Consider the following 18780-nt stretch of genomic DNA (forward strand, 5'->3'; position numbering starts at 1 on the left):
CGGCCGTGCGTGTGGGGTGGAGACCGCGGGGGTGTACGGCTCAACAGTATTACAGTAACTGCACGTGCGGCGGGCGGATCCTCTCCCATGCGGGGGATGGGGAATGCAGGCACTTCCAAGAGTCTTGCTGGAGTGCTGCTGCTGTTGGTGACACATGTCCGTTGTTTGTTCCCGAACACTGCGCCTCTGTACTACAGTGCTTGACTGGATGGGCAACTAACATGACTATTCAAGTATTGGCCATTCCACCACCACACACTCGTGCCATGCGGAGATTCTGTGCAGCGTGTGTGGGGGGACACGAATCCTATACCATAGGGCTCCGAGTCGTACTCCGAACAAGCTCCCCAACCAAGTCAAGTACTGAGTGCAACGTGTTGCAACACGATCCGTCACGTACGTAGGAGCAGTCAAAGTCTGCAGCGCCATGCTTTGAGGTTCATCGACCGCCCGCCCCACAGCGCGCTCCAACAATGCCTCAGAAGGCCCACGGCGTCTTTCTTTGAGCACACCTGACAGCCTGGCTGTCGTCTCAACACCTCAGATCATTCGACCCACATTTTTGGGCTGAGCCCCCCCAGCGAAGCGTTCCAGGGGGGGGGGCGAAGCCCCCCAGGAACACCCCTGTCCGTGGCGTGGTGTCGGCAAAACATAGCATACTGGCGCAAACCGCGACTGCTACGTATTAGTATTTGTTAATGCCTATTGCTACAAAGACACAGCAGACGGCGAGCCGTCATAAAGAGCCTGTCACCGTTGTCCATTTCTGTAGCGGCTCGCTCTCACGCCTCTTTCTTCCTGGTCCGAGCGCAACCCCCAGTGGACGCGTCCGGACCAGCCATGGCACCGAAGCGGCGCCGAGACGAAGCTGAGAAGGCGGAGGAGGAGAAAGGTGGGGGAGCGATGACCCGCCAGCGCCCGTCCGCTCATCACAGCCCCTCCGCAGCCGCTCGCAATCTGCATGCTGCCAAGCTGTCGCAAGACTGGTAGAGGGGCGCACAACGTGTCGAGGCTTTGCGTTGCTTGGCATCTGGTCACGCATCTGCTTTCCTTTACTATTCCCCGCAGACCACACAACGTCGACCAAATGCGGTCTAGCTGGACTTCTGTCTGAGAAGATAGAAGCCGATGGCGTGGCGGTCACGCGCGAGGAAAGCCTCGCTGCCGTTGACTTCTTGGTCGCGGCCCTCACCAGGCTGCGCTTTGAGGCGCTGTGCCTGCTAGGGCTGGTAGCGTCACATTCCAGGAGAAAATGTTTGTGGTGCTTTGCGATGGGCAATGAGGTGTATACATGTCCGGCGGGAATCCCTCATCAGCTTCCAGCAGACTCATATCCTCGCTGCACCTGAGGTCCCAGCCTATGCACATGAAGCAGTTGAGTAATCATGCCGCATACATACGGGACCACAGCTCTACTCAAGCACTCAGCGTAAAGGACTGATGAGTACGCCCGTCCGCAAAAACACCCTGCATAATACCGTGCCCAAGCTACCGCCGTTGACTATGTCTTTGCAAATCCGGACACAACTAAAATAAAGAGTTATTCACAGGCCTTGCATGCCGGCATGCACGCACAAGGGCGCCGCTCAGGCCTAACCGCGGCTCAGGGTTATTCCACACCGGGCACTACGAGGCAGGCTTGTAGCGGCGTGCTTTGCAATTATAGACTGGGCACAAACCAACGGGTGCCCCCGCCTGCAGGAGACGACGGGCTGCTGTCCTGCCCTGCATGCGTCTGTGCGTCATCAGGGCTGCATGCGCTTTAGCGGCGGCCCCACTGGTAGCCGGAGGGGCAGTACGTGTCTACGTCGAGGTGGACGGCCAGGTACAGGCCGGAGGCGGTGATGGCGGTGGGCACGGTGAAGGTGCTGCTGCCAACCTGCGACCACCAGCAGCAGGAGGACGTGGGGCCGTGCGTGGCGTGGCGGATAGGGAGGGTCAGCCGTAGTGGTCAGCGGCGGCAGATGTCAGCTTTCACATCAAGAGTGAACAGCGCAGCATGCATGGGGTGAAGGCGAGTGCTTGCTTGCCCTTGGGGTGGTATGGAGGCAGCAGGGCAGGCACGCACGCAACCGGTGGGGTTTGAAGGGGAGGATTTGGGGGGAGGGGCATTTGGGGAGGTGGCAGCAGGGCCTGCCAAGGCACGAGTTGGAGCCAGCAATGCAGCAGCATCAGCAGCATTGCGCAAGCGTGTTCACTTGCCTTATATGTGACGCCTGGCTTTGTGTTGGCGGTGAAGGGGGCAGTGGGGAAGAAAGTGAGGGGGTTGGTTGGGGACACGGCCAGGCTGATGTCAGTGAAGGTCTTGAAGGAGCCGGGGCTCAGGGTGGGCGGGGCGATGAAGGAGAGGTACACCTGAACATCATGGGGGTGGGGCGGGGCAGGGGCAGCAGTCGCATACACAGGCACAGGCGTGTGGTGTCGGGTGTGCGTGGGGCTAAGGGAAACGTTAGTGCGTGACATGGCAGGCACTGACGAATCAACACTGCTGATAGCCCTTTGAGCGGGTGTATGGAGGTGCGGGGCCAGATAGAGCGAGTTGCGGGGAGCGAGGCGATCATCCACACAAGCAGTCATACCCAAACGCAGCAGGACGGTACATGCACACATACCTGCAAGTTCGAGACGCTCGCAATCGCGGAGCTTGACGGCAGGGCATTGATCTGGATGGTGCTCATACCCCTGCATAGCAAATCCGGCCAAGGAATGACAAGGGCGGAGACGGATATATATGAGTGCGCGCGGTTTACAGAACCAAACACGCCCAAAGTGCATGGGGGCCAGTCGTTACTTGCAATCCGACACATACATGAAATGAATCCAGAACCCTGCGCCACGGGACCAGCCCCACGACCCAGTAGTTCAAGGTGTGTGACTGTGTGGTGGTGTTGCACGCATACATTGCACTCACGTGGTGAAGGAGTTGAAGGTGATGGAGAAGCCGTTTCCGAAGTAGTAGCCTTTGCCCACCACGTTCTGACCGCAGCCGCCACAGATACCCAGGGTCAGCGAGCCGGACCCGGGCGCGGTGATGCGGAACCAGCCACCCCACGCGCCGCCGACCTGGCGCGAGTTCCAGAACACGGCGCCGCCGAAGCCGGGGTCGACGGTCAGCGGCAACTCAGCGGTGGAACTCAGGTCAGCGTTGCGGAACTGGCTGGGCACTGAGCACACGAGGGGAAGAGGGCGGGGGTGGGTGGGGTGGGGCACAGGTGAGGGGCAGGGTACAGCTGGAGGGCTAGGGAGTCTAGTGTGTGTGTGTGTGTGTGTGGAATTGCGAGGGGGACCTATAGCTGTTGTGTTAGTTCGTGTACCGATACACACAGTGGCCTCCCTTGGGCCAGCATCGGGACTGTTGCAGCTGCAGAAAACGTGGGATTGTGTGTGCCCGTCAGGAGGGGCGCGGCATTCTGAGGGGCGCGGCACTTACGAGGGAAGCCCCAGGCGGTGTCGGTGCAGCGGCAGCCCGGGGGGCAGGTAGGCGGAGCAGGAGAAGGCGGCGCGGGGCTGGGCGGCTTCGGGGACGGAGGGGCGGGGCTGGGCGGCTTGGGCGACGGGGGCTCAGGAGAAGGAGGGGCGGGGCTGGGCGGTGGGCTGGGGGGCTTGGGCGAGGGAGGGGCGGGGGAAGGCGGGGCGGGGGACGGAGGGGCGGGACTGGGCGGTGGGCTGGGTGGCTTTGGGGAGGGAGGGGCGGGGCTGGGCGGCGGGCTGGGTGGCTTGGGGGACGGCGGCTCCGGCGACGGGGGCTCTGGGCTGGGAGGCTCAGGTGACGGGGGCTCAGGAGAAGGAGGGGCGGGGCTGGGCGGCTCAGGGGACGGGGGCTCAGGAGAAGGAGGAGCGGGGCTGGGCGGTGGGCTGGGTGGCTTGGGCGAGGGAGGAGCGGGGCTGGGCGGTGGGCTGGGTGGCGTGGGCGAGGGAGGGGCGGGGCTGGGTGGCGGGCTGGGCGGCTTCGGGGACGGGGGCTTCGGCGACGGGGGCTCTGGGCTGGGAGGCTCAGGTGACGGGGGCTCAGGAGAAGGAGGGGCGGGGCTGGGCGGCGGGCTGGGCGGCTTGGGGGATGGCGGCTTCGGCGACGGGGGCTCTGGGCTGGGAGGCTCAGGTGACGGGGGCTCAGGAGAAGGAGGGGCGGGGCTGGGCGGCGGGCTGGGCGGCTTGGGGGATGGCGGCTTCGGCGACGGGGGCTCTGGGCTAGGAGGCTCAGGTGACGGGGGCTCAGGAGAAGGAGGGGCGGGGCTGGGCGGTGGGCTGGGGGGCTTGGGCGAGGGAGGGGCGGGGGAAGGCGGGGCGGGGGACGGAGGGGCGGGACTGGGCGGTGGGCTGGGCGGCGATGGCGAGGGCGGCGCGGGGCTGGGCGGCGGGCTGGGTGGCTTGGGCGAGGGAGGGGCGGGGGAAGGCGGGGCGGGGGACGGAGGGGCGGGGCTGGGCGGCGGGCTGGGAGGCTTGGGCGAGGGCGGCGCGGGGCTGGGCGGCGGGCTGGGAGGCTTGGGCGAGGGCGGCGCGGGGCTGGGCGGCGGGCTGGGTGGCTTGGGCGAGGGAGGGGCGGGGCTGGGCGGCTTCGGCGAAGGCGGCGCAGGCGACGGAGGGCGGGAGCTGCACCTGGGGTGGGCAAGGAATGGAGGGTGGCGTCAATGCTTGCTGCGCGCACAGGGCCATCGCGTCTCTTCCCCTGTGAATTTGGGTCTGCATACCAACGCCGACCCCATGAATGACTTACGTGTCCACGCCGGCGATGGGAACGACCACGTCATCGCACACGTTGGAGCCGCTGCCGCACGCGCCGCCGTCACCGCCACAGCAGGAGTTGCCTGGGGCCCCGCAGTCGTAGTCGCCAATCAGGCGGCCGTCGTGGACTGCGGGTCGGGGCCGGGGGGAAAAGACACACACGCAGTGAAATGAGGGGGCATCGGGTGGGAGTCCGGCGTTGAAGCAAGCCGACGGAATGGAGGGCAATCAGCGGGGAGGCTCAAAGGGCTGCTCAGACAGCACACCAGCAGCGTACACGTCCTCAAAATAAAGCCCGCCATATCAGCACACACGTGCCCCTGCAGCCGCACTTCTTAAGCTTGTTTCGCGCCCCCAGCCCGCCCTCCCGCACCCTGCTACCTCCGCACGCACCCTGCAGCATGACGGAGGTGGCGCCGACAGCTGTGGTGACGACGGAGGTCAGCACGTTGTTGCACGTGGCGCCATTGACCTGCGTGCTGTCGCAGACGGTGGTGGTGCAGCTGTTCTGCTGGCAGCAAAACCAACTGATGGAAGCGCCCTTGCAGGAGGTCAGGTTGACTGAGACATACTGCATTCATTGGGAGGCAGGCAGGAATGAGGCACGTTACGGCAGACGGCGTATGTGTAGCGTGAGAGGCCGTGAGGCTGCCTCCCTGGTTTCCGGGACCCGAGTATCCGCAGCCACCACCGAAGCAGCCGCTCGCGGCGCGCAGTCGTTCAAGCCGACACCCAGGACGTGCGCCCCAGAAACGACCTCGACAAGCCACGACTTACATTCACGGTGCCGTCTGTGTAGAGGCAGGTGGCCTTGATGCAGGTGGTCAGGCCCGAGCAGGTCAGGCACGTCTGCAGCAGGGCGCGACGAGGCAAGAAGCCCTGAGAGCCGGCGCTCGCGGGGGCGGCGAGCAGCGCGGCGCAATAAGCCACGAGCGCCAGCAGCGACAGGGGCGCCGCGGAGGCGCGGCCTGCAGGGGCCATTAGTGTTCTGCTGAGCACGCTGCTTTGCAGTTGTGATGCGGCAGAAGTGGTACTGACCGCAGTTCGCTAGAGTATAAAGAAATGTCTGACGCGCGAGGGACTTTATCGGGGAGTTTCCGGATCTGAGCGAGCCGGGGTTACATTGCAGTACGATTGTCCGCAATTTTGTGCTTCCTCCGGGAGCCCGATGGCGCAGACATTCCGAACGCTGTTCTTCAGGCTCCCGCACTGCGCGAGGCTTGCCTAAATGAGCTGCATGTTTGGGGGCGCCCCAGGGTTTTCAGGAAACGTGCCGGCACGGGCTGGTGGGGGCTCGCAGGCAGTCGCGTCCCAACCGCTTGGCGCGCGGAATCTTCTTGCAGGACTGGGCGCCCGGCTGCTAAGCATGTTTGTGATGACGCGACATGCGGCAAAAAGGTTTGCATGCCGGGGCGGCGGCTCGGTGTGGTGGCGTGTGGCCCGGGTACTCTCCCGACGATGGTTCGCGACAAGGCCAACCGCACGCCTAGCTGGGCCCAACACCACCTAGTCACGCCCGCACCGTGCGATACTGTGTGGTGCGTGTTGTGTACATGTATAATTTTATTTTGTGCGCCTCGTCGCCTGCGTTGTTTGACGTGACTTGCAAATGATTTGACACGACATCCCGCGGCACAAAGTCTGGAGGCGAGCGAGCGGCCGAGCCTAGTCAAATACGTGTGTTGGACGCTAAGATGTAACATATGCGCCCCCGGGCCTGCACCGTGGGCGCTACCGCGAACTTGCCGGAAAAGCCACTTCAACGGAGCAACTGCAGGCACGCCACGACTGCTCGCCTCCCTGCGCCCGCCCCCACGCAGCTAACGCCTATTCGCCAAACGAGAGCGCTTCAGACCACTGCTCACCAGCTTTGCTAACACGTTAGCTAGTTGCTGCGCTGTCCACCCTCTCCCGGTTGACCGACGTCGCCAGTGATTTGTGCATTCGTTGTCTCCTGAAACACGCAGCAGCGCTTGTCGTCCTTGCACGCCCTTATTCTCCATATGCTGCAGCAGCTACCATGACGTCGTTCTGAGTGGACAGTGGACAGCCGGCAGTGGACAGTGGACAGCCGGCAAAGGATGGCAATTTCGAAAGGCTAAATGTTTTTGTCAGTGCCTGAATAAAGCAGGCCCTAATTAATTGGTAGGCGTATGGTTCCTAGTCATGCACATCACAGGCGCAATTGGTTCCAGGTAAACGCGCGGCCTCGAGCCCTCGACAGCTCGAAAAAAAACTGCATGCCAACCTAGACAGCAAAGCATATGGTAATTACTTAGTAATATAGCTGGATGGAAGCAGCGGCTGACAAGAGAGCATGAAGCCTGAGCACAGACATGGGCACACAGCCCCCTCGCCCAGAGGTGCCGCCCCACGCTGCCCCACGGTTGGCTTACCCTCACACCTTTGAGTCTGCCTCTGACCCGGGCCCAACACACGGCCGCCGCAACGAGTCTGTCGGTCTTTCAACTGATGGGTATCAGGGCCAATCCCCAACGACGTCACTTCTACATCCTAGCCTGCCCTGACTTCCCCTGACTTCCTGCCCACAACACGCTTCCAAGCACGCTTCGTCCTCTCGTGCGTGCTCGCGACCTGCACCAGCTGGTTTCTAATGCAGCGCCCGTGACAGCGCAGACCTCACATGCCACCAAGCGTTCCATCCGTTCCGTCGAGAGGATTGTGCGGTCTACGCCCCGGACCTGGTGCACTACCTTCCCCGCCCGCAGGTGGCGGGCCCCAAAGCGCCTCCCCCACTCAAGCAAGCTTCCAGACCTCTACAGGTCAATGCCGGGCACTGGTAGCGGCTGCTCGCGCGGCAGCAGCTCGACCTTGTCGGTCCCCGGCACGGGCTGCATGAAGGGGAACACGCGCGTGCACCGCGCCAGCATGTCGGGCGCCGACAGCCGCAGCCGGAAGCGCCGGACCAGCATCGCCATCACCAGCTTCGCCTCCTGCAGGCGGGGGCCACAAAGGGTAGGTTTGGGTTGGAGCGACTGGCGAGTGTGTTGGAGAGCACAAGGTGGGAAAGGAAACACGTTTGTGTGTGCGTGTGCGTGTGTGCGTGTCTATCTGTCAAGGAAGATGGCAGGATCCAGACCCAGACTCGCAGACAACCCCCTATTCTTTTGAAGCCCGTTGCTCCAATGCAGCCGTTGCAACCCACCAAATAAACAAGGTTGACGCCCGCGCACAGGTGCACGCCTGATCCAAACGTGAAATAGTACTTCGGCTTTGTCTCCTCGCTGAGCCAGCGCTCGGGCCGGAACGCGCCCTCGAAGTTGTTGCGCCAGTCCATGTGGGCCGGCACGTCCACGCTGGTGTCGCCGTCCCACAACACCGGGTCAATGCAATGCATCAGGTGTGGGTGGTACCACACCCACTCCCCTGCGGGCAGCGTCACGCTGCCGGCCTTTAGCTCCTTTGTGAGGTGCCGCACCGCGCCGCCGCCCGTGGGCAGCAGCCGCATGGCCTCCTTGAAGCAGGCCTCCAGGTAGGGCATGGACGACAGTGCGGCCGGCGTCAGCTCCGGGCCGTGCGCCGCCACGACCTGCGACACGGAGTTGATTTTTGGGGGGGGGGAGGGGAGGGTGGGGTGGAGTGGTGGGAAGGGGAAACAGGTGAAGCCGCATGGAAAGTCGGCTTTATTTAAGCATGCCTGTACTACCGTGTTTTCATGTAGAATATCTACCGAGCTCAGTTCAGGATAGGGGTATGGCCGTATGGGGGGCTGGGCGGGGGGGCTCGTCGCGTCAGTTGGTTGCGCCGTTACGATGGATGGCTCGAACGACTTTTGATGGAGTCCACGGCGCAGGACCGAGAGCTCATGTATAGCATTTATAAGCACACCAAAACCAGTAGGCAAGGAGCTGGAGCTGATTTACGGTTGCTGGGTTTTGTGTCTCGGGATGTCATGCGAACATCACATCAAACCTGCGCGCGATACTAGGCACGGAATCTGGTTGCAAAGAAGCATTTGCATGCGACACCATGTCACACCGTAGAGCCACGGGACAGTGGTGGCCACCTTCCTGGGGAGTGGGGGTAACCTTGTCGAGTCCAAGCCCCGCCCTGCTGCGACTGCGCAGCTTCCCGGGCACCCACACCTAGCTTTGTCACAGACGTGCTTAGAAGTAGGGCGCCAGCGCCCCGGAAAAGATGGCACGCGCACTCAGATATTGGTTGGCGGGATTTAGGCTCCGGCTGCCCCGCCGGCTTGCCGCCAACACGTTTCCCGCACACCCTGGCGCGCCCCAACACGTGCAGCACACAAACGCAAGCATCGCACACAGCCCGAAAACAGCGGTGTCTGCGCCGTTGGGATCCGGGACGATCGTACTGCACCTTAACCAACCGTTGCTCGCCCCAGCTTGGAAACCAGAAACACACAACCGCCGGCTGCAGACTTCACGTGCAACTTTTCTTCCGAAGCTCTCCCAAGCACGAATCCCGGCGTCTACGCGTGTAGCCACAGCGCCGGACATGGCCACAGCCCCCATCCCATTGACCCCAAATACCCACCCCACCCCAACAAGGAAGGCAGGTTGGCCCCGCCGCAGCACACCGAACACACTCACCCGCTGCTGCTCGCCGAATATCTCCTCCTGCACGCGCGTGCTCATGGCGACCATGGCCCAGAACGTGAACAGCGAGAAGCGGGTGGTGTCCGCCGCCGCCACCACCGCGTTAAGGATGGTCATGGGCGCGTCCCGCAGCGCCGTGTGCCTGTACGTGTGTGTGTATGGGTTGGGGTGAGGCGTGAGGTGTGTTTCCAGACGGACCGTACTGCCCACCCCTTCGTGTTGTAACCTATACGTATCCAGTCCTGGAAGGGGTGGCAGGTGGGTCATGCACGTTTCTTGGGCGGGAGGGCGAGTTTGGCTGGTCCAATACCCCGACGCCCCATGCGGCGCCCGTAGTCTGCCATTACGCCATCTACCGCACCCACCCGCCGATGAAGTACGCGGTGAGCATCGCCTCCTTAATACTCAGGTCCGGCGGCGTGGCCTTCTGCCCCCGGGCCTCCGCCTCCCTCGCCGCCTCGCGCTGCCGCTCCTGCTCCTCCAGCAGCGCCGCCGCCAGCGCGGGGCCGCTGCGGCCCGCCGCCTCCCAGCGCTTCAGCATGGCGGCGTGGGCGTCCCGCATCTCCGGCATGAGGGCGGCGATGAGGCGCTCCTTGGCGGCGAGTGCGGCGCTGTAGTCGGAGCCGGGCAGCCGCACGGGCAGGCCTGTGGCGGATGATGGCGGGGTGGTGGAAGAGGTGGGGTGTTGGAAGAGGTGGGAGGTGGGTCCCAAGAGCTTCCATTGAAGTCCGAAAGGCATGAAGCCAGGCGCTGTCCAGAAGGTCAAGCATGAGGCGTAGGCAGGGCCGCATGTCCCACCAGCGTGCGTGTGCTGAGCTACCCCCTGCCTGCCAAGCTAGCACTGAGCCCGTTCGATCGCACGCACGCTCACTCAGCACGCAGGGCCCCCAACTCCAAGGCCCAGCCCGCGCCCGCCTCACCCCACCCCACACACCCCATTCCGCCCGCCTCACCCCACATGCCCGCCGTGAAGGTGCGCATCTGCTGTTTGAACCAGCCCCGGTCCAGGGCCGTGAAGTGCACGTTGGCGATCACGTCTGTGGACAGGTCCAGACCCATGGCGTGGGACTGCAGGGGGCCGGGGGGAGGGGGGGCGGGGGCCGGGGGGACCGGGGGTAGCCGTTCATATGGATTACGGAGTGACGGGGGGGCAGGACATGCGGGTTGCGGCAGGTCACGTATGCGCTAGCTACGTAAGGTTGGACCAGTAGCTAGTCAGGAGTGGCTTCAGAGAGAGTTGCATGGCTGTGCCAAGGGGTGCCATCGGTATAGCGTGGGGAGACAACAGAAGTAGCTAGGACCTCCGCCGCAACTCGTGGGCCGAGGCCCCCCTCGTACCACCTCCCTTCCCTTTTTTTAACACACACACACACACACACACGCACACAAACCCTTTCAGCGCTCTGTCTGCTTACCGCCTGGAAAAGCTCCACGCGCCCCGCCTGCGCCCATCCGGCCACGTGTCGTGCCATGACGCCCGCCACACCCGGCACCAGCTCGGACAGCCCCCGCCCGTTCACCGCGGCCATGATCAGTTTGCGCTGCGGCCACACACGATATGACACATGGATGAGCGAGCAACAGCAGCGCCAGTAGTTGGGCGGCGGGGAGAGATAGCGTGTGATTCACATGCCGCATGTGCATTCCAGTCCCCGACCGCCAAGTAGTCCCGCCAAACCCCAGTGGGTCACGTGACGAGTGCTGAAGAAGACCCGAACGAACTGCGGTCCGGTGCGACCAGGGGAGGCCCCTCCCCTGGGCCCGACCGCGCCATGCCGCATCCCCAACCAGTACGTAACTGCCATCCACACGCGCGTACCCAGGGGCCGTGGATCTCCTTGACGGACTGCGTGCCGTACTCGCCCATCAAATCACTGCGTGCATGTGTGTTCGGAGCGTGCGGGTGTGTGAGTGGGCGTGCTGGGCTCCATGCGAGCTCCATGCCAAGCCCCGCGTGCGCGTGCGTTCACCGCGGCGGGTTGCTGCCCCCAAGCCCCAAGCGCACCCACCCACCCACCCACCCACCCACCCACCTGAAGGCGCGGAAGGGGATGGTGGCAATGGCTCCGTCGTCAGACAGCACACCACGCAGGGCTGCCTCGTCGGACACCTGTGCAGCCGGCCACAGCGTCGCGTCCGTGTTCAGTCGCGCTTTGATGAGCGTATGTGTGTGTGTGTGTGTGTGTGTGTGTGTGTGTGTGTGTGTGTGTGTGTGTGTGTGTGTGTGTGTGTGTGGTGCGCGTGTGCTTGATGTGCGAGTGACACTGTCGGCTGTGCCGCTGTGCCATTTCCCATCCCGAACCACCCTGCGGCTGCCCTTTCCCCCGCGCGGAGCTGAGCGCCCACTCGTCCTCCTGGCGCACGAGCGGCGTACGTACCACGAAGGCTGTGTGTCCCAGCAGGTTCAGGCGGAACACCCTGCCGTACTTCTTAAACCTGTACGGTGATTCGCCATGATAAACAGCAAATCGAGCTGTCAGTTTGAGGCGCGCCGGGTAAAGCGGTTGTCGGGTTCCCTACCTGCTGAACATGAGGCGACTCAGGTCCGATGTAATGCCCAACTCCACCGCATCGCCCAGGAATGGCCACTGCGTTATTGTGACATGGAGCGTAATCGTACTTGGGTGAGTAGTCGGGTAGGGGAAAGCCCCGGTCAACGAGCGGGGGAGGCAGTGGGACTGTGTGAACCAAACACGATGGCGCGTGAGCGCGGGGGTGTGCCAGCCTCTAGCCTTCTCGCCCACACGTAAACGTCCGGCTTACAGTTATGTAAGGACCAGGCAAATGCAGTTTGGTGCCTACGATTCCTGAAGCCCAGACGGCAAGCGCGGCGATGAGCGCGGCGAAGAGCGTCCCCACGATGCGAGGGTCTGAGAGTAGCCCGCGAAGCCCAGCCACAGCGAGCTCTGGCTCCAACATGCCTGCAGCTACTTGATATCGACTTTAAATGGCACAGTTTGTGCGACTCTGCCAGTTTGCTGACTGAAACTACGCTCCGAGTTCCTCTATTCAAGACCAGCGCGGTCACATCTGCTCATAACTTGTCAACAAAATCATACTTCGCAAGGGGGCGCTTCGCTTTTGGGGCAGAGACCATCACAGTCAACCGTTACACACGCGTGTGATCAGTCGAGTTCCCTCCAGAGTCGCGCAGGCACCCCGGGCACCGGCCGCCTGAGCCCCACGCCCCCAGCCATGTTGCAAGCCCGCAGTACAGTACTTCATATGCTGTAGCACGCAGATGTCAAACTCTTCGCCCCCCCAACTCCCGACGCGTATCTTGCGTATCTCCAACTTCATTCTTGCGGCCTTCAACACGGGGCCTGACCAACACGTGGACCTGACACGGCCCAACCTGGCCCAACACCTCTCACGTCCCTACTCCTGCTGTCCATAGGTATCGCCACAGCCCACCCCCTGCAACTGCCATAACCTTGCCCCCGCCTCAAACCATGCTCCAGACTCCAAAACCCTCGAGCCCCAATTCACGCCTCCCTGCGTCCCTGCCCCTCACGCCACGGGCTGCTCCCGCGCAATCAGCCGCATGCCGCCCGTGCCCTTGGCGGGCTTGGTGTAGGGGAACAGCTCGGCCCGCGCCAGCATGTCCGGCACCTCAAGCTGCAGCCGCCACTTGCGCAGCACCATGGCCAGTAGCAGCTTCACCTCCTGCGGGGGGAGCGACCGAGCGACCAGGCACACAGAGCGCGGAGGAGGCGTTACGGTTGGCATGTCAAAAGGGCGTTGCTGGGTTCGGGCGTGCTAACAGAACGGCTCTGGCCGGACGTGCTGAGGCTTGGGTGAGTGGGCGTCGAAGCGTCCGACCTCCGGCTGGCACTGGCACTGGGTTTATAGGCGTAAACCTAGACGCAGCGGCCCACAAACGTACCAGCGTCACCAGCACCATTCCCGCGCACAAGTGCGCGCCTTGTCCAAAGATGTAGTAGCTGCGCGGCTTGGTCTCCTCGCTGAGCCATCGCTCGGGCCGGAACGCGCCCTCGAAGTTGTTGCGCCAGTCCATGTGGACCGGCACGTCCACGCTCGTGTCGCCGTCCCACAGCACCGGGTCCAGGGTCTGCAGCAGCAGCGCGTGGAACCTGAGGGGGCGCACCGGAGCGTGTGTGTGTTTGGGGGGGTTACATTCATGATTAATTAAGAAGTGAAGTCGTAGGCAGGTACAGTTGCAGCGTAGACGCGTTGTTACCGATGTCCGTGAAGTCCAGCGGCCAGCTCCAGCGCGTAGACCCGCCGAAGGCTGCTGCTGCTGCTCTCCCATTTTGTCTAACGACTATTCTAAGTAGGTTGATCGTATTGTAGTAACGGGGGGGGGAGTTAGCGCGGCAGTGGGCGCCGGTGTGTGTGGAGCGGTGGCGAAACACAGACAGTAAGCAGCGACTGCGCTGCGCAGCGGAGAGCGATCGAGAGGCTGAACAGTGAACACACGGCCTGGCACTCACCATATGATTGTGCCTACAGCAATTGGGCCGGAGCAGAGAGCATGCGAAGGTGCAGACGAGCGAGTTGCACACAGCAGCAGGCACCGAGGGAACGAGGCAGCACCGTGTTAGTAGAGGTTCACTGTTCGTGCATCCCATGCACCAGCACCCGAACATTCTGCCCACGCCCTGAGCTGGCCACCCCAACCTTGCCGCACCTTGCGCGCCCGCCTACACTGCCTCCTCCTTCCCTTCCGCCGCGCAAACTCTTACGCCGTGCATGCAACCCCTCTGCTCCCACCCATGGCATACCGTATCATGTTCTTTATCGGCACTGGTCACCCGCCGCCCACCCCAAAAAGGACGCACCTGGCGGTAGCAGAACGTCACCGACCCGCAGCTCCTTGGTGAGCATTCGGAATCCGCCGGCGGAGGCGGGCAGCAGCCGCATCGCCTCTTTAAAGGCCGCATCCAGGTAGCTGAGGAGGGGGGGGGCGTGGAGTGGATCGGGTGGGGTGGGGATGGGGAGGTGAGGGGGGTGGGGGTGGGGGTGGTGAGGGGGTGAGGGGGAGCGCACGGCTTGCAATAAGGCGCAGCAAGTTGAGGGAGCACACAGGGGCCAGGCAGGCGCAGTACGCGACACGCGAAGGAAGCGTTGGGCAAAGGGGGCCTGCTGGTTGCATGACCACGAGCACAAGTTGTCGCCCCAAGAGTCGTCACACATCTGCATCTGTCCTCCGCTACGTGCACACTGATTCTATCAACACACATGGCACAAACATTCACTCATTCACACACGCACACGCACGCACGCGCGCACGCACGCGCACACACACACACACACACATATACACACACACACACACACACACACACACACACACACACACACACGCAAACACAAAGCATGCCGCACTCACGGCATGCTCATGGCCGTCTTGTACGTCAGCTCGGGGCCGTTCTCTGCAACCACCTGCGCAAAGCGGCATACGCGTATGCAATATAAGCAGTGCAGTAACATGGGGGAAATGCTGGCCACATAGTTTGGATGTGCGTTGGAGGGTCGTGAGAGTGCACCAGTGTACAGAGCCCATAACCAGCCGCCCAGCGTAACCCAAACGTTATCAATCAATCACTCAGCAACTGCCGTCTGGTCTCAACTCCGCGGCACCCCGCAGCACGCGCACCTTCTTCTGCTCCTCGTATATGAGGTCCTGCACGCGCGGGCTCATCGCCAGGATGGCCCAGGTGTTGAAGAGCGCGAAGCGGGTGGTGTCGGCCGCGCCCATCACCGCGTGAAGCACAGTCATGGCGGCGTCCCGCGGCGTGGTGCAGCTGCGTGTGTGTGTGTGTGTGTGTGTGTGTGTGTGTGTGTGTGTGTGTGTGTGTGTGCGCGCGCGCGTGTGTGTGTGTGTGTGTGTGTGTTAAAAAACGAAACGAAAGCCCGCCCAGACGACGCCGGAGTTACTTACGGATACCTACCAATTTACCGAGCGTCGCGTGGTTGCCGTCACCCAGGTAGTCATACTTACCCGCGATAAGCCTGTAACCCCACGGGCGACCATTCGGCCTGACCCCGCGATGCACCTGTATGCGTCCATGCTCCGCACCCTGGGCGCGCTAAACAACGTTTACCCAGCACGCCTAATTCCCGGATTCCCGCCCGCTGGTCGTAGTCGAGCTCACCTATAAGCATGGGAATGGAAAGGCATTGGGCGGCAGCACAGAAGTGTCACGGACATGTGAAATGGCAGCGGTGGAAGAGGGCGGCGTGCAGCAAGCAAGCTATCTAATGTCCTAACACGCTTCCCAAAGCCCACCCACTAACTATGCCCGTGAAAGGGAACGAGTCTGGGGCCGCGCGGCTGCAAATAGCGCCCGACTGCATGGGGCGCATGGCGGGCGGCGGTTGCAGAGACGCTGGGCCGGGCTGACTCGGCTGGCAGAAAAGGGCGTGTGCCCGTCACCCCCGAACCCGCGCATAACCCGTATCCCGCATGTGTGCGCAAGTGTCAGACACAGGCTGGTGTGTGTGCGTGTGACGCCATGGGCTGGCGGGAGCTGGCCTCCCGCTCCCCACTCCATGGCGGCACCGAGGCTAGGCATGCTCGCGGCCGCAGTGGCCGCGTCGGTGGTTGGGGCAGGCTTGGTGCGCGGGCGGGACAGGCAGGTTGGCAGACCGCGGCGTTACAGCGGTGCGCGCGACGGCGACTACACGAGACCCCCCTGTGTGTGTGTGTGTGTGTGTGTGTGTGTGTGTGTGTGTGTGTGTGTGTGTGTGTGTGTGTGTGTGTGTGTGTGTGTGTATGTGTGTGTGTACAAGGAGAAGGAGAAGCAGTGGAGGGGGCTTGAGTAGTGAGGGCAGGGGCACATGTCTCAAGCCCCTGCAGGACCGTGGGGCGGACACACATCACACCAGCACTCGCAGGATAGGGAGGGGATGCCTTCTTCCCGCCCCTTGCCCGACGGCCGTCAAATGGTGTACCCCCTACCTGCTCCTTCCGTCTTCCCGCGCCGTACTACCTTTAGTCCCCACACACCCCGCCCTTGCCTTACCCCCTCGCCGTGAAGCCTAGGAGGTTGGCGTCGGCGATGGTGGCGGTCTCCGGCGAGCTCGCCAGCTTTGTCGCCACAGCCGCCGCCGAGCGGTCGTTGTCCTCCCACTGTGATTAGGAGGGCAGGCATGATTTGCGAAGAGGCGACAAGGCACTGGGCACTACAGCGGGTGGGATGTGGCCAGTGGGGTGCGGTCCAGGCCTCCAGGGGCGACCCGCACCCCTAACATGGTGCTAACCGCATCCGTGGCAAGCGCCGCGAGCACCCGCTCATGTCACATTGTAATCACAATGCCCCTTGTGCCAGCACCCGCTCCGCCTCACCTCCGCTCCTACTTCACTTCCTGCCAACCTCCATCTCCCCACCCACCAGCACCCACCCACCAGCCCCCTCCACCCACCAGCTTGAGCAGCTCCTGCTGCCGCCCCTCCACCGCCGGCACCAGCACCCGCAGCAGCTCCTCCTTGGCCGCCAGCGCCTTGGCCAGGGGGCTGCCCGGCAGAGCCAGCGGCAGGCCGTACAGCCCGCCCAGGAAGTCGGCCATGCGGGACTTGAGCCAGGCGGGCTGGATGCCGCGCTCCTCCAGCTTCACACCCGACAGCACGTCCACCGCCAGATCCAGGCCCAGCGTGCGGGCCTGGAGCAGGGGGGTGGAGGCGAGGGAGGTGGGGTTGGGCCGGGGATGGGGAACGGGATGGGCGGTCAAGCCGAGGAGCGGACAGGCCCGATACTCATTCCCACCCATCCGACTCACACACGTAAGCACGCACCCAGACTCCACCCCGCACCGCCGCCATGGCCCCATCCGTCCATCCATACATGCATGCACCACACAGTACACACACATACATACACGCATCCTCCTACTCTTTTGCGTGTCTTCCTTCCCCTGCGCTCTCTGTCACACGATCCCTGCCCCCTCCCCCCGCTGCCCCCCTACCCCCCTTCCCCCCTGCCCCCCCCCTCACCGCCTCGTACAGCTCCACGCGGCCCGCCTGCGCCCAGCCCTCCACGTGTCGCCCCATGACCGCCACCACACCCGGCACCAGTTTGGCCATCCCGCTGCCGGTCAGCGCGGCCATAAGCACCTTGCGCTGGCGGGGAAGATAGCAGGTAGGGGAGGGAGGAGGCAGGTACGGGGGGAGGAAGCATGTGAGAGGGAGGGGTGGGGTTGCAGGGCACGTCACACAGCGGCCGCAGCCGTCGCCCTCTTGTGCTCAGCATCCCCCCCCCGAAGCCGCGCACACACACAAACTCGTGCCTCCGTGCCCCCCAGCCTATGCCTCCCTCCCCACCCCCTGCCCCCCGCCTACCCCCCACCCACCCCTTGCTCCCGCCAAGCCACCCTGGCCCCGCCCACCCACCCCTCTGCCCCCGCAGTCCTCTCACCCAGGCCGCGTGCACCTCCTTGTGCGCCTGCAGGTTGTAGGCGCCCATGAGCGCCGTGAAGGTCTGCACGGGGATGGTGAAGTGGCCGCCCTCGTCCGCCAGTAGCGGGCGGAGCGCCTCCGGGTCGGCGGTGACGTAGGCGGTGAAGCCCAGCAGGCTTAGCCGGAACACCCTTTGGAAAGGTAGAGGGAGTGGGAGGGGCGTAGGGGTCGAGGGGGGAAAGAGGGCGAAGGGGATGGGAGGGAGTGCTTGAACGGGAGAAGGGGTCAGGGCGCGCGGGTGGAGGGGAAGGCGGTGGTCAACCGTCGTCGCGAAACCACTGTCTGATTCAGGAAGTGACGGACAAGCCTCACCTTCCATAGCGCTTGAACCTGTATGAGCAGGAAGACATGGAGCACAAGTGGAAGCATCAGCAAATGCACGTTGATGTTCGAGGCTCCTTGAGCCCCCGGGCAATCCGAGCTGCCATAGCAACCGTTTGTCACACAGAACTACTCTTACCTGCCGAACAGGAATTTGGTGGGGTCGGTGGTGGCAAACTCGATGGTGTCGCCCAGAAAAGGCCAGCTGAAAAGCGGCCCCGGTAGCCTACTCTTCGAAGGTTTCAGCTGCTGGTATATATAAAACACCAGGATGGTGCCTGCTAGCAGCGTTGCTGCCAAAGCGAGAGGGGTGCCCGCTGCAGCGCCCTGTTCGCCCATGATCACGACTGGATTGCTATAAGTAGGTATGCATTCTCAAGCTACATGCCCGGGATATCTATCTAGGGACCGGGAAAGATACGGTTTCCCGCCCAACGGGTATTTCCATCCGCGACCACGCGCGTGCCAAGCCGCCCCGCGTCCTCCAAACTCCGCCCCCGCTAACCCCGGCACAAGCAGTCCCCGCCAACCACAGGAGAGTTTGATCACTCTTACCTACACTGAGTCTGCAAGTACAGTTCTCAAAGACACAGCTCACGGCGTGAGCGCAGGTGAATTGTCGTCACAGGTCGCACGATAAGAGTACCCTTTCCCGCCTCCCACTCGAAAGCAGATATCACTGATTTTCTGGAGCGGCGGGGGGCTGCCAAAGTCACCCGAGGCGGTCGACTCCTC

General features: G+C 63.2%; 5 protein-coding genes across 6 annotated transcripts; 1 reads left to right on the plus strand and 4 right to left on the minus strand.

The window, feature by feature from the left end:
- Window positions 1–37: 37 nt before the first annotated feature.
- On the minus strand, window positions 38–1028 carry CHLRE_10g426616v5 (uncharacterized protein). The gene has a single exon (XM_043066564.1). The coding sequence runs from the start codon at window positions 961–963 to the stop codon at window positions 751–753; it is 213 nt and encodes a 70-aa protein (XP_042919961.1). The 5' UTR covers window positions 964–1028; the 3' UTR covers window positions 38–750.
- Window positions 1029–1138: 110 nt separating this feature from the next.
- Window positions 1139–2820, plus strand: CHLRE_10g426632v5 (uncharacterized protein). Its single transcript, XM_043066565.1, has 2 exons — window positions 1139–1633; window positions 1702–2820. Exons 1-2 carry the CDS (start codon window positions 1566–1568, stop codon window positions 1946–1948), a joined length of 315 nt encoding a protein of 104 aa, XP_042919962.1. The 5' UTR covers window positions 1139–1565; the 3' UTR covers window positions 1949–2820.
- Window positions 2821–2822: 2 nt separating this feature from the next.
- On the minus strand, window positions 2823–6748 carry CHLRE_10g426650v5 (uncharacterized protein). 2 transcript variants are annotated; one of them, XM_043066567.1, is made up of 7 exons: window positions 6245–6748; window positions 5500–5571; window positions 5116–5293; window positions 4715–4850; window positions 4416–4596; window positions 3431–3602; window positions 2823–3164 (listed from the first exon to the last, which is right to left on the minus strand). In XM_043066567.1, exons 1-7 carry the CDS (start codon window positions 6275–6277, stop codon window positions 2908–2910), a joined length of 1029 nt encoding a protein of 342 aa, XP_042919963.1. In that variant the 5' UTR covers window positions 6278–6748; the 3' UTR covers window positions 2823–2907. The 2 variants fall into 2 exon arrangements, with proteins under 2 accessions (XP_042919963.1, XP_042919964.1); XM_043066566.1 differs by having other exon boundaries at window positions 5500–5722.
- A 56-nt stretch (window positions 6749–6804) lies between these two features.
- On the minus strand, window positions 6805–12338 carry CHLRE_10g426700v5 (uncharacterized protein). The gene is made up of 11 exons (XM_043066568.1): window positions 12069–12338; window positions 11826–11893; window positions 11684–11741; window positions 11339–11415; window positions 11125–11179; window positions 10721–10846; window positions 10259–10373; window positions 9671–9950; window positions 9300–9447; window positions 7889–8272; window positions 6805–7676 (listed from the first exon to the last, which is right to left on the minus strand). The coding sequence occupies exons 1-11, from the start codon at window positions 12222–12224 to the stop codon at window positions 7500–7502; spliced, it is 1644 nt and encodes a 547-aa protein (XP_042919965.1). The 5' UTR covers window positions 12225–12338; the 3' UTR covers window positions 6805–7499.
- Window positions 12339–12402: 64 nt separating this feature from the next.
- CHLRE_10g426750v5 (uncharacterized protein) lies at window positions 12403–18778 on the minus strand. The gene is made up of 12 exons (XM_001702502.2): window positions 18185–18778; window positions 18037–18054; window positions 17684–17855; window positions 17263–17388; window positions 16695–16931; window positions 16295–16401; window positions 14926–15073; window positions 14659–14711; window positions 14108–14217; window positions 13760–13772; window positions 13192–13399; window positions 12403–12971 (listed from the first exon to the last, which is right to left on the minus strand). The coding sequence occupies exons 1-12, from the start codon at window positions 18382–18384 to the stop codon at window positions 12816–12818; spliced, it is 1548 nt and encodes a 515-aa protein (XP_001702554.1). The 5' UTR covers window positions 18385–18778; the 3' UTR covers window positions 12403–12815.
- Window positions 18779–18780: the final 2 nt, after the last annotated feature.

The sequence above is a fragment of the Chlamydomonas reinhardtii genome, chromosome 10, assembly GCF_000002595.2.
Source record: "Chlamydomonas reinhardtii strain CC-503 cw92 mt+ chromosome 10, whole genome shotgun sequence".
Lineage (NCBI taxonomy): Eukaryota > Viridiplantae > Chlorophyta > Chlorophyceae > Chlamydomonadales > Chlamydomonadaceae > Chlamydomonas > Chlamydomonas reinhardtii.

Bases quoted from the DNA above. Each gene is read 5' to 3' on its own strand.
- CHLRE_10g426616v5 (XM_043066564.1), bottom strand. From the start codon at position 963: ATGCAGATTGCGAGCGGCTGCGGAGGGGCTGTGATGAGCGGACGGGCG.
- CHLRE_10g426632v5 (XM_043066565.1), top strand. From the start codon at position 1,566: ATGCACGCACAAGGGCGCCGCTCAGGCCTAACCGCGGCTCAGGGTTAT. The intron at 1,634-1,701 runs GCAGGCTTGTAG...CCCCGCCTGCAG, and splicing joins TCCACACCGGGCACTACGAG to GAGACGACGGGCTGCTGTCC.
- CHLRE_10g426650v5 (XM_043066566.1), bottom strand. From the start codon at position 5,703: ATGGCCCCTGCAGGCCGCGCCTCCGCGGCGCCCCTGTCGCTGCTGGCG. The intron at 5,294-5,499 runs GTAAGTCGTGGC...CAATGAATGCAG, and splicing joins ACACAGACGGCACCGTGAAT to TATGTCTCAGTCAACCTGAC. The intron at 3,603-4,415 runs GCCCCTCCGTCC...CCCTCGCCCAAG, and splicing joins CCAGCCCGCCGCCCAGCCCC to CCCCCCAGCCCACCGCCCAG.
- CHLRE_10g426700v5 (XM_043066568.1), bottom strand. From the start codon at position 12,224: ATGTTGGAGCCAGAGCTCGCTGTGGCTGGGCTTCGCGGGCTACTCTCA. The intron at 11,180-11,338 runs GTGGGTGGGTGG...ACATGCACGCAG, and splicing joins ATCCCCTTCCGCGCCTTCAG to TGATTTGATGGGCGAGTACG. The intron at 9,951-10,258 runs GTGAGGCGGGCG...CATCCGCCACAG, and splicing joins CTTCACGGCGGGCATGTGGG to GCCTGCCCGTGCGGCTGCCC.
- CHLRE_10g426750v5 (XM_001702502.2), bottom strand. From the start codon at position 18,384: ATGGGCGAACAGGGCGCTGCAGCGGGCACCCCTCTCGCTTTGGCAGCA. The intron at 15,074-16,294 runs GTAAGGCAAGGG...ACACACACGCAG, and splicing joins CTAGGCTTCACGGCGAGGGG to CTGCACCACGCCGCGGGACG. The intron at 12,972-13,191 runs GTACGTTTGTGG...CTCCCCCCGCAG, and splicing joins GAATGGTGCTGGTGACGCTG to GAGGTGAAGCTGCTACTGGC.